The 13,661-nt window shown below is 38.8% G+C and overlaps 1 protein-coding gene across 3 annotated transcripts in view; it reads right to left on the bottom strand.

Moving 5' to 3' along the window:
* The window catches only part of AMN1 (antagonist of mitotic exit network 1 homolog (S. cerevisiae)), a 67,630-nt gene extending 53,981 nt beyond the window's left edge, over positions 1-13,649 (bottom strand). The window contains exons 1-2 of one of the 3 annotated variants that reach the window (XM_010860592.1): positions 13,167-13,649; positions 9,995-10,058 (exon numbers count right to left, since the gene is read on the bottom strand). Coding sequence is in view for 1 of the 3 variants with exons in the window: in XM_010860591.1 (XP_010858893.1) it covers positions 13,167-13,204 (38 nt within the window). In the remaining 2 variants the exon portion in view is untranslated. The remainder of the gene's footprint in view (positions 1-9,994; positions 10,059-13,166) is intronic. The other 2 variants (XM_010860591.1, XM_010860593.1) reach the window with 2 other exon arrangements.
* Between the last annotated feature and the right edge of the window lie 12 nt (positions 13,650-13,661).

The raw sequence follows: 13,661 nt of genomic DNA, 5'->3' as shown, positions 1-13,661 counted from the left end.
TTCAGTAACAGCTCCACCCTCATGATTTAAACACCTCCCAAAGGCTCCAGTTACTAAAGGCATCACCTTTAGGGGTAGGATTGCAACATATGATACAAAAACATTTAGACCATAATAGGGCCTTATGAATATTCACAAATTCCAAAGCATAGTTAAATGGTATTTTTTCATCTGAGGAAAAAATAAACTTGTACATAATAAAGGCATGAGACCCTAGGTTTTAAACAGGAATTCTAGTTTTGACTGGGATTTTATATCCTTGCCATCGATGTGGGCTGCTCCTGGAAGAGTGTGACTTGAAGTAAGGTGACTGCAGAGTCAGCAGAGGTAGATCCTGAAGGTGGGTAGAAAGTCCTTCCTTGAAGGGTGATTTGGGTAGCACATCTCCATGGATATTACTGTCATTTTTTAAGTGATTCATATTTAATAGACTGCAAGTAATAAGACTTATTGGAAAAGACTGATGCTGGGAGGGATTGGGGGCAGGAGGAGAAGGGGACAACAGAGGATGAGATGGCTGGATGGCATCACTGACTTGATAGACGTGAGTTTGAGTGAACTCCAGGAGTTGGTGATGGACAGGGAGGCCTGGCTTGCTGCGATTCATGGGGTCGCAAAGAGTCGGACACGACTGAGCGACTGATCTGAACTGAACTGAAGGAATAAGAAGGGTGACAAGTTTAGACACTCTCAGCTCTCATTCTCTTCAACTCTGTTATGATGTTGAAATCAGATGCTCTACCATTAACAGAAATTTATGTCATTTATTCTAAAAGTTAAACGCTTAGCAAAAAAGGATCATATGGGGAGTAACTGCTTTATTAAGATATAACTGACATAACAGTGGTTTTTAGTGAATCTACAGAGTTGTGCATCCATCATCAGTATCTAATTCCAGAAGATTTTCAATACACTAAAAATAATTTTATACCCATTAGCAGTCACCTCTCTATCCCCGCCACGTTCTATAGCCCAGGGAACTATCAGACGCTCCAGAGAAATCTCAAGCTCTTCTACATGTGAGGACACATAGAGACAGGGTGCCATATTCTGTCTCTCTGCTGCTGCTGCTCCTGCTAAGTCGCTTCAGTCATGTCCGACTCTGTGCAACCCCATACGGCAGCCCACCAGGCTCCCCCTTCCCTGGGATTCTCCAGGCAAGAACACTGGAGTAGGTTGTCATTTCCTTCTCCAATGCATGAAAGTGAAAAGGGAAAGTGAAGCCACTCAGTCGTGTCTGACTCTTTGCGACCCTAAGGACTGCAGCCTACCAGGCTCCTCCATCCATGGGATTTTCCAGGCAAGCGTACTGGAGTGGGGTGCCATCGCCTTCTCCGATATATTACTTGCTAGTGTTAAAATAAAATGTAAATTAAGCTTCAAAATCCTCCAAGAAAACAAAACCAGTTAGGCTATATAAGTGAAACTCCAGATTATTTCATGAACTTAAGCAAAAGTTAACTTAGACTATTTCTTATATATGCTTCTGATAACAATAGGCAAAACTTAAATCATCTTCCAAAATAGTATAAGATAAACATTTTTAACCAAATTCCTGTCATCCGTAAACTTCCACTGTAATAGACCATCATTGTAAACGTTAAATGACTTCCTCATTCTCACTTTATAAATCATCCTTTAACTACATAACTCTGAACGTCTAACCACTTTCAGTTTGAAGTCTCTGTTCATGAGTAGCTTCTTCCTCATTCAAAAAAATATTCATAACAAGCAAATCTCTCTTTATTTTCTTTTGACAGTTTTTGGTGTCAGAAGTGGGACCTATAGACAACCCCCGATTAGTCAAGAGCCTGGTGAGTAAACAAGTGCCAGTACTAATAGAGTTCACTGTGCTCACTATTTTCTCACTGACCATGGAGTTTCATGGTAAATCTTTCTTGGATCCAAGCATCACTCCCTTTTGTGTTGAGCTCTCCAATTTTACTAAGAACTGTTACTGAAACTTTTTGGTAAGTACCCAACTCTATTCAAAAAGTAGGGGGTTGGGAGGAGTAATCCCCTGGTTTCAGAACAGCTGTTCAAAACAGGACCCCTCAGAGTTAAGATGTCCTAGAGAATCTACGGTGAAGATGGGTTCTACCTGGTCCAAATCACAGGCCAAGATCTTGAGACTTTTTGAAAAAATGGGTGAACTTTATGAAGGATAACTGGATTTACAGTAGCCACTTTGAGGAATCTTTAATTTAGATATGATTGTCCACCTTAGTGACACCCTTAAAAAAAGAATATCCCAAACTTCTCAGAGACAATGGTAGGCAAAAACTTCTAAAAGACAAAATGACACCAAAAATATCTTCCCTAAAAGAATTCTTATAGCACACAGACAGAAAAATTTTGGTAAAACAAACTCTGGCCATAAGCAGGTAACCTTAATTTGTTCCATCTGTCAGAAACAATTTGGATTCAGCTATTTTATTTTTTTTTAAGCTTTATATTATTGTACCTGACGCATGGCTAAATTTTTAAAATGAAAGTTATATGATCTCTGTGTCTATTTATGCATATAGATACATGTATACACAAATTCATGTATGTTATGTGAAAATTTTTAAAGAGCTCTATTTAATCTACTTAAAGGAAAATAAGCATTTACATAAATTATAGAGACTGACCCACATGTTTTTCAAGTTTGTATTATCTGGAATAAACTTTTCTAAATAAAAGCCAACTTAAATGTGTCGGTTTAATAAAACAGGTTTGTCCTCAGGGTTGTCAATATTAAATATAATGTAAATACACAACCATTTCTACCCAGGTTTAATAGTCAAAGAAGTTTGTGCTATTTCTATGCTACAAAATTTGTCAGCAAGAAAAACAATATAAGATGATTATTAGCTGTTTAATGTTTAAGGCCAAGCATATTTATTAAAAACAAGTAGATTAAATAGATGTAAGATAAAAGTTTATACTAAGTTAAATTAAATGATGGATATTCATTACCTATCATAGCTTTTCTAGACTGCTTCTAAATATGATAATATACTGAAACATTAATTTTTACCTACTTTTGGCTTTTTAATTTTTACAATTATTTTTAAAAAAATATTTATTATTATTATTTTATTTTTAGTTATGTTGGATCTTAGTTGCAATACTTGGGATCTTGCTTGTGGCACAACGGCTCTTCATTGCAGTGTGAGGGCTTCTCTCTAGTTGTGGTGTGCGGGCTCAATAGTTGTGGCGTGCAGGATTAATTGCCCTGCAGCATGTGGAATCTTAGTTTTCCAACCAGGGATTGAACTCGAGTCCCCTGAATTGGGAGGCAGATTCTTAACCACTGGACAACTGGAGAAGTCCCTACTGAGATTGAGTAATAAACACGCCTCTTGCAGATTAAAAACATTACACTACAGAAAATATGAACAGGCCAGTTATGAATTTGAATTAAACTGAATCAGTAATTTAAAAATCTCCCAACAAACAAAACTGCAGGACCAGATGGCTTTATAAGTGAATTCTACCAAAAATTTAGGAAAAAAGTTAACACCTGTTCCAAATAAATCCAAAAAAATTGCAGACCAAGGAACACTTCCAAACTCATTCTGTGAGTGAATATCATCAATCTGATACCCAAACCAGACAAAAATATCACAAAAAAGAAAATTACAGGCCAACATCACTGATGAACATAAATGTGAAAATCCTCATCAAACTATTAGCAAGCTGAATTCAATAGTACATTAAAAGAGTCATCAGGGATGGGATGAATCAGTCTCATCCTTGAATAGTTCAATATCCACAAAGAAATCAATGTGTTAGACCACATTAACATATTGTAGAAAAATATCATCCTCTCAATAAATGTAGAAAAACTTTTGACAAAATTTAACATCTAGTTATGGTAAAAACTCTCAACAAAGTTGGTATAGAAGTAAGGTACCGTAACATAATAAAGGCCATATACGACAAGCCCACATCTAACATCATATTCAACAGTGAAAAGTTGAAGGCATTTCTTTTAAGATAAGGAACAAGACAAGGATACCACTCTTACCAAGTCTATTCAACGTAGTATTGTAAGTCCGAGCCACAGCAATCAGAAAAGAAAAAGAAATAAAAGGAATCAACATAAGAAAGGAAGAATTAAAACCATCACTGTTTGCAGATGACATGATACTACACATAGAAAATCCCAAAGCCACCAATCTAAAAAACCATATTTGATCAGTGAATTCAGTAAACTTGCAAGATACAATGTACAGAAATCTGTTGCATTTCTGTATATTAACAATGAACTATCAGACAGAGGAATTAAAAAAAAAAACACTCCCATGTTCAACTACATCAAAAAGAATAAAATACCTAGGAATAAATATAACTAAGGAGGTAAAAGATCTGTACTTAGAAAACTATAAAGCACTGATGAAAGAAATTGAGGATGATACAAATAGATGAAAAGATACACTGTGTTCATGAACTGAAAGAATTAGTATTGTTGCAATGATCATACTACTCAAGGCCATCTACAGATTCTATGCAATTCCTATCAAAACACCACTGGCATTTTTCAGAGAACTAGAAAAAATAATCTGATAATCTGTATGGAAACACAAAAGACCCCTCAACAGCCAAAACAATCTTGAGTAAGAAGGACACAGATGGAAGTATCATGCTTCCTGATTTCACACTGTACTACAAAGCTACAGAAATCAAAACAGTATTGTACTGGCACAAAAACAGACACATTAGGTTAAATGAAGCAGAACAGAAAGTCCAGAAATACACATTTTGGTCAGTTAAACTATGACACAGGGTCAAGAATATACAATGAGGAAAAGACTGTCTCTTCAATAAGCATTGCTGGGAAAATTGAACGTTACATTTAAAGAAATAAAAGTAGAACATTTTCTCATACCATATATAAAAATAAACTCAAACTGGGTTAAAGACTTCAACGAAAGGCCTGAAACCATTAAAAATCCTAGAATAAAACATAGGTAGTTAAGCTCTCTGACATTGGTCCTACCAATACTTGTAGGGTTATTTCTCCTCAGGCAAGGGAAACAAAAGCAAACATAAACAAATGAGACTAAATTAAACTAAAAAGGTTTTGCAGAGTGAAGGAAATTATCAACAAAACAAAAGGCCACCTAGTGAATTTAAAGATATTTGCAAACAATATTTCTGATAAGGGTTTAATATCCAAAATATACAAAGAATTCATACATCTCAACATTAAAAAACAAACAACTTAAAAAATGAGCAGAGGACTGGAATAGATACATTTTCAAAGAAGACACACAGATGGCCAAGAGGCACCTGAAGAGATGATCATTTCACTCATCATCAAGGAAATACGAATCAAAACCACGAGATATCAACTCACACCTGTTAGAATGGACATTATCAAAAAAAGAAGTAACAAGTGCTGATAAGGATGTGAAGAAAAGGGAAGCCATGTGCACTGCTGGTGAGAATGTAAATTGGTGCAGCCACTATAGAAAACAGTATGGAGATTCCTCAAAATAGAACCACCATATGATCCAGCAATTCCACTCCTAAGTATTTATCTTTAGAAAACAAAAACTAATTAAAAAAGATAAATACTACACTACGTTCAATGCAGCATTACTTATAATAAAGATATGGATGCAACCTAAGCACCCACCAAGAGCTGAATGGATAAAAATGTGATATATATTGCAAAATGGAATATTACTCAGCCATTAAAAAGAATGAAATATAGCCATTTGCGACAATATGAATGGGCCTAGAAGGCATGATGGTTAAGTGAGATAAGTCAGACAAAGACAAATACTATGTAATTTCACTTATATGTGAAATCTAAAAAACAAAACTGAACATAACAAAACAGATATAGCTATAGATTTAGAGAACAAATAGATGGCTGCCAGAGGGGAGGGGATGGGGTGAGGAAAAAATAGATGAGGGGGATTAAGAGGTACAAACTTCAGGTTGAAAAATAAATGAGTCATGGGTATGAAATACACAGTGTATAGAATATAATCAATAACTATAAAATATCTTTATATGGTGAGATATTATAACTAGATTTATTGCAGTTATTACTTTGAAATGTGTAGAAATACTGAATCACTATTTTGTGTAACAGGAACTAATATAGTGTTGTAGGACAATTATGGAGAAGGCAATGGCACCCCACTCCAGTACTTCTGCCTGGAAAATCCCATGAATGGAGGAGCCTGGTGGGCTGCAGCTCATGGGGTCGCTAAGAGTCGGATACGACTGAGTGACTTCACTTTCACTTTCCACTTTCACGCATTGGAGAAGGAAATGGCAACCCACTCCAGTGTTCTTGCCTGGAGAATCCCAGGGATGGGGGAGCCTGGTGGGCTGCCATCTATGGGGTCGCACAGAGTCAGACACGACTGAAGTGACTTAGCAGCAGCAGCAGCAGGACAATTATACTTTTAAAACAAAAAACAAATTTATAGAAAGATATCAGATTTGTAATTACCAGAAGCAGGGGGAATTGGATGAAGGCATTAATCTTTAAGTTATAGGACTTTTAGTTATAAGACAAATAGGTGCTAGGGATGGAATGCACAACACAGCAAATACAATTAACACTGTATGTCACATATAAAAGTTGTTATGAGAATAATTCCTAAGAGTTCTCATCATGAGAAAAATCTTTTTTCTCTGTTCTATTTTGTATCTATATAAGATGACAGATGTTCACTGAACTTACTGTATATGTCAGTCAAGTCATTATGCAATTTATTTCAAACTTACACAGTGCTGCATGTCAATTATTTCTCAATGAAACTGTGAGAAAAAGTTGTACTGTAAAAAAACATGTCTCTAAAAATATGTTTTGTAATTATGTATTCATGAATTTGCTAATCTACTACAGGATGCTGCTATATGACAGATAGTTCAACAACTGCATGCTTCTGAGTTTCCACTGGAAAATAAATGTTAATAAAAGTTAAATTTAATAATCAATATATAAAAATAAACACTAGAAACAAAAATGAAAGAAAACAACTTTGTATACAAGGTATGAGAAATGGGATGTATTTCTATATGAAAGTGAAAGTCTATCAGTTGTGTCCAATTCTTTGAGACCCCACTGGTGGTGGCCTGCCAGGCTCCTCTGTCCATGGAATTCTCCAGGCCAGAAAACTGGAGTGGGTAGCTGCTTCCTTCTCCAGGGGATCTTCCTGACCAAGGAATCAAACTCAGGTCACCTGCCCTGCAGGCGGAATCTTTACCAATGGAGCCACCAGGGAAGCCCCAAAATACTGGAGTGGGTAGCCTATCCCTTCTCCAGGGGATCTTTCTGACCCAGGAATTGAACTGGGGTCTCCCCATCACAGGTGGATTCTTTACCAACTGAGCTATCTGGGAAGAATAGGCAGGAATATAGGTTGTGTTTCTGTTATGGAAAGAAAGGGAGTAATTTTATACAGTAACTTTGTAAAGTAAAATTACTGATTACTCCAAAATCAGAAAAAGGACTAATACAAAGTCTAAATGAATATAGAAAGTTGCTTGTTTATAAATTTCATGTTGAAAGGTGAAATTTAGCTAAACTTAAATAGATTTATTTATAAGAGTTTAAAAAATGAGCTCAGTAATAAACTGATACAAATTGGAGGTTCCCCGTCCCCCGTGTTAAAAAGTTTCTTAGATTACTGATCTGTTCTTAATGTTATAAAAGGTTTTACTTTACCTTTTGTGTAATCTATCTAGAAACTAAAGATTCTGTGTCTTAGCAAAATAATTTCCTAGGCTTCATATTATCTTTATCAGGTCTGTAATTAGTTAGGAAAACTGAACCTTTGCGACAAGAGGTAAGGCTTTTTGGTTTTATAAAAAAAAATTATTTATTTACACTAATTTTTGTCTGAATTTTCATACTGTTCATGGGGTTCATGGGGTTCTCTAAAGAACCTCTTGATGAAAATAAAAGAGGAGAGTGAAAAACTTGGCTTAAAACTCAACATTCAAAAAACTAAGATCATGGCATCTGGTCCCATCACTTCATGGCAAGTAGATGGGGAAACACTGGAAACAGTGACAGATTTTATTTTCTTGGGTTCCAAAATCACTGCAGATGATGACTGCAGCCATAAAATTAAAAGACACTTGCTTCTTGGAAGAAAAGCTATGACCAACCTAGACAGCACAATCAAAAGCAGAGACATTACTTTGCCGCCGACAAAGGTCTGTCTATTCAAGCTATGGTTTTTCCAGTAGTCATGTATGGGATGTGAGAGTTGGACCATGAAGAAGGCTGAGCACAGAAGAATTGATGCTTTTGAACTGTGGTGTTGGAGAAGACTCTTGAGAATCCCTTGGACTGCAAGGAGATCAAACAAGTCAATCCTAAAGGAAACCAATACTGATTATTCATTGTAAGGACTGATGCTGAAGCTGAAGCTCCAATACTTTGGCCACCTGATGCAAAGAGCCAACTCATTGGAAAAGACCCTGATGCTGGGAAAGATTGAAGGTGGGAGGAGAAGGGGGTGACAGAGAATGAGATGGCTGGATGGCATCACTGACTCGATGGACATGAGTTTGGGTAAACTGTGGGAGTTGGTGGTGGACGGGGAGGCCTGGCGTGCTGCAGTTCATGGGGTCGCAAAGAGTCGGATGCGAATGAACTGAACTGATACGCCAGAATGCTTTGTCTTTGTGTAGATTCACAGAAAGGACCCTGACAAGTACTCTAGAATATAGCTTTCTGATAATTTTAAGATCACACCAGTAAACTAAGAATTTCTAGAACTCTAATGGAGAAACTGCTTAATTCATAAAACTGGTAACCCAAGATTAGGGAAAATAAAGATTAATTCCAAGAGCCCAAATGAACTGATGAAAATAACTAACTTTTATGACTTTTCTTGAAACATTGTTGGTTCTTTAATGCTTGTTTTCCAGATTTAAAATCTTTTTTTCCCTCTCCTTCTAAGTTATCTAAATCTACAACAATTTGGTATACTTTTGTAAACAAAAATGAAACATTTTTTTCTCCTTATCTGATTCCTTCAGAATTAAAACAAATTTTAAAAACCATGTTATTGACTATTCCTATTTTCATGGCAATAGATATTTGCATAAATTCAATTAGAATTTGTTTTCCCTGTAATAGGACATAACTGTAATAGGACATAACTGCTAAGTACTTGGCTTGGCTTCTTAGCATAAAGAGGCTTTTAAAGATGTAACCTGAGTTTCCTTGTTAAGTCAGTTTTAAGTATCTAAAGTTGACTTAAAAAAATATATATATATATATATTTGTTTGTTTGTTTGTTTTTGGCTGTGATGGGTCTTAGTTGTCGCACAAGGGATCTTTTGTTGGCACGAGGGATCTTTTGTTGCCACACAGGCTCCAGAGATAGCGGGCTCCAAAGTTGTGGTACATAGGGGCTTATTTGCCCTAGGGCCTGTGGGATCTTAGTTCCTGACCAGGGATCGGATTTGGGTCCACAGTATTGGAAGGTGGATTCTTAACCACTGGACCACCAGAGAAATCCCTAAAGTTGACTCTATAGAGTCAATAAAGGACCTTGAATATTACCAAAGCTTTGATTGGAATATCATATTCGAGAATGCACATAAAATCTATTCTTGCTGTACTTATGTAAATAACAAGTCAAGTTTAAAGAGACTAGACTTATTTTACAAATTACTTACTATGATTATCTTTGGTAAAAATGACTATAGAGAGAAAAATTATGTTTAAACAGAAAACTTTGACATACCCATAATCAAATTCTAGTCCTGCTTATTTTCTTGGGTTTTTGTTTCTAACTGTAAACTGGACTGGATCCTGAACTCTTATGGTTTTCTCTAACATCTGGCTACAACTCTTCAAACTAATATTTTCAATTTTCTCCCACCCTTCTGACTTGAAATTAAAACTAAAACTGTTCTTTTCCTCAAACACTACAAGATAAAGCTATAGGTCTTGATATAGACTTCAGAGAATTCACCACAATGGATCATGTATAGACAAAAAATCAACCTTCATACTTACTTCTTCTATGTAGGCCACTCAGACCTCAGCAGAACACCTGATGACATCATCACTGACATTCAAACTGCAAACCAGGAAAATCTATCAGTTTAAAACTGCCATCTTCATTCCACCATCTAAAAATCTAAGCTCAGCTCCAAAAATTTTCTTGACTGGCTGCTCTCTAGACTCAGTAACTGCATTTATACTTTGTTCCAACTAATCTTTAATCTTTGCCTTTCTTTTGTTTCCATAGTAATACTTATTAAATAACTGATTGCTTATACCATATAGAAGATTACTTACATGGAAGCTTACCTATCACACCACCTCCTAAAATAAGGCATCTTCATGTTAATCCCATCCAAAGTAACCATGACATAGTTCAGTACTATAAGACACTAATACTGAAAGGCTTATTTCCACCAGGTCCATAAAGCTTTCTGTGGTCTGCTTCTAAAACAAGGCAATGCCTCATATATTAAAACCTAGAGACTCAGTTTATTGGAAAAGACACCAACAAAAAACTGCACTTAAATCTCACTAGGAGAGACTTTATCCTCTGAAAAACTATAATCACAGTAAGAATCTAGAAATTCTTTAGCCAGAGTTATTTTAGACAACTGCATAGCCTTAGACACCCTAACTACCCAAGATGGAGGTGCATGTACTATTGTAAGAGAGCAAGATGAGCACAGCCCTTAGCAGGCAGCCATTGCTGTGCCTCACTACTCTGTACTCTGTTACTAGGCAACAGGTCTTGCTCAGTCATTGCTCAGTGCCCCAATAGGCCCTGCCCACAAGTAACTGTCAATGAAGGGCCGTTAGGGAAGTGATTTACCCAAGGGTCATTGGTGTGGTGGTCATTAGGTGGAAAGTGAAGTAAGAGGCAGATTTAGGCCTTCTCCTGAAGGCCCTCCAGCTCACTCAGCCTTGGGCCAGCAGGTGAGCTGGAGCGCCCAGGTAACACACTAAGAACTGTGTTCTTTTATAGGGCTCCAGAGCCCTTACTAAGGCCCTCCACTAGCCTTGGCCCAGGCCTTGAACCCGGTCTCCCCATCTGGGTGGTTTGAGGAGACTGAGGGCCAGTTGGGTTGAGTGCCTGGCTCCCTCAGAGATGACGTCTGGGCAGGATGTGGGAACCTGGCCCTGAGAGATCTGCCAACTGAGATCTGCCTCCTATTAGCCAGAACTGGGCTCTTGGAGGGTGAAAGTTGTGCTTTGGGACCTTGCCCTTTCTTGTCAAGACACAGAATAACATTCATTTGGTAGAGATTTACAGGAATGTTGTTACCTGATTACGACCTGACCTCAAGAGCAAAGGATCTTACACAAGAAGTTTGTAACAATTAACCACGCCACTCCCTCACCTTTTACTTTTAAAGGAGCTTGCTGAAAGCTTTCAGTAACTTTGGGGTTCTTAGAGCATGAACCACCCATCTCCTTGTATGAATCTGTAATAAATCTCTGTTTCAAACTCTAATGTTTTATTATTGATGCGCCTCACTGGGCACACGGACTTGTGATTCGTTAACAGCATAACTGGTTAAAAAAAAAGTTTCTATGCTAATATACCAAAAAGATCTGAAAGACTAGATGCCAATCTTTCATCAAATAGGCAACACTTCTGAAATATGGGTTCAATCCCTGGATCAGGAAGATCTCCTGAAAAAGGATATGCCAACCCACTCCAGTATTCTTGTCTGGAGAATCCCATGTACAGTGGACCCTGGCAGGCTATAGTCCATAGGGTCGCAAAGAGTCAGACATGACTTAGGTGACTTAACACACACACACTTCTCTTGATTATTTAGTTGGAAATCTCTGCTCTGGAGAATCCTTTTCAATACTTGGCTGTTATTCTCCTGATAGTCATCATCTTAGCCTCCTTAATGCATTGTATCCTCTCTAGAGTTCTAAATGTCTTCAGTGGCTACTCACACATCAAATGTTATCCATTAGTGTTAGACAACTGGAAGAACACAAAGATCCTACTGCCAGTATCCACGGTGACTATGCAACTACCAGTAAGGGCAATTACAAAACCATCCATCCCAATGCCTACATTGAAGGAGTAGTGAGAGTAACACTATATTGGTTCACTCTCAGCTTACTGAGAGAATGACTGAAAGTTGGGGATTTTTTTAAATAAAATAAATAGAGACCAGGCTTGAAAAATCCCTCAGAGTGACCAAACTAGTTAAGTCATATAAGCAAAACCAAATCTAGTTTATATCATGAACATAAGTGAAACTTATTTCTTATAAATGCCTCTGACAATCAACTTAAATCATCTTCTTAAAATAGCCTAATCACTTTTAACCAATCTCCTACCATCTGTAAACTCCTAATGTCATAAACCATTGCAAAGGTTAAAGAACTTCCTTATGCTCACTTTATAAGCCATCCTATAATGACATGCTTATAAAATATTCATATCAAGTTAAGCTCTCTGAAATTTCTTTTAATACTAGGCAGTTACAGGCCATAGCGTTACAGGGAGGAGTAAATTTAACATACTTAGAAGACTGCCTAGTATTAAAAGAAATTTCAGAGAGCTTAACTTGATACGAATATTTTACAGGCATAGAAAATCCCCACGGACAGAGGAGCCTGGCTGGCTACAGTCCATGTGGTCGTAGAGTCAGACACGACTGAGCGACTAAGCACATAACGCCATGAGATAGGTAACTGTTATTATACTAACTTTGTAAGGTTAAGCTACTCTCCATAGTCATACAGCTGGAGAATGGTAGACCCGGGAGCTGAACCCAGCAAGCGCAATCAGGGATTTAAGCGCTGTGTCAAAGAATCAATAATTATCCCCATTACAGTAACTGGGTGTAACTCTGCTGAAGGCTTTTGAGAGCCCCGTCCAGTGTTCTGTTTTATTTTACTAAGGCTTTTAGCTCCTGCCAGAGACAGGCCACTGCCAGGAATCGCCTGGGCGAGGAGCTGTCAAGGCTGAGTTCGGACACCTATCGGGGGACAGAGGGGCAAGCCTGCCGGGCAGCCCACTTGGCACGATTTTTCTCAGCCAGGATAGGAAAAATCACGGACCCAGGAGCAGAAACAGCCTGTGGACCTCCTCGATGGGAGGCAGGAAGGGGGCGGGGATGGGGTGCCGTGATGGGTGGCGGGCGCGGGCTGTGCCGGGGCGGGGCGAGAGGAAGGCGGGCCGGGGCGAACTCACAGATCCAGCAGCTGACTGACCCGCTGGGGGCTGGGCATCGCGGCCGCCCTTCGGAGCTTCTTCCGCGGTCCCGAGGCCGCGGAGATTCAGCCAGAGACCGTCTGTCAACTCCCGCCTCCAGCGCAACGCGTAGTCCCTCGTGACGTCACCCGCCTCTTCCGGTGACCAGGCGCCGGCGCTCTCGCCACTACAGAGGGAGAGCGTAGCCCCCTCGGGGCGGAACCCTGGATGCTGCGTCCGAGATACAGTGTGATAAACTAGAGGGAAATCTTGGGCTCTGAGAAGGACTGCGTGAGCTGTCGTTCTGCAGTCCCGCCGGCGCGGCTCCGGCGGTTTCCCTCGTGGGCTAGCCAGGTGCCGGACCTCTTCTAGTACCTCCTGGAACCTCGCGGCTCTGCGCGTGGCCGCTGTTACTACAGGGGTGCATTTCATGCTGGGCCCAGCGTTAGTGGATGCACACCGGAGACCCTCTTAGATACAGAAACCATGACCGTC

The sequence above is a fragment of the Bison bison genome, unplaced genomic scaffold (genome assembly GCF_000754665.1).
Source record: "Bison bison bison isolate TAMUID 2011002044 unplaced genomic scaffold, Bison_UMD1.0 scf7180017864468, whole genome shotgun sequence".
Classification (NCBI taxonomy): Eukaryota; Metazoa; Chordata; class Mammalia; order Artiodactyla; family Bovidae; genus Bison; species Bison bison.
This window is presented reverse-complemented; position numbering and strand designations above follow the sequence as displayed.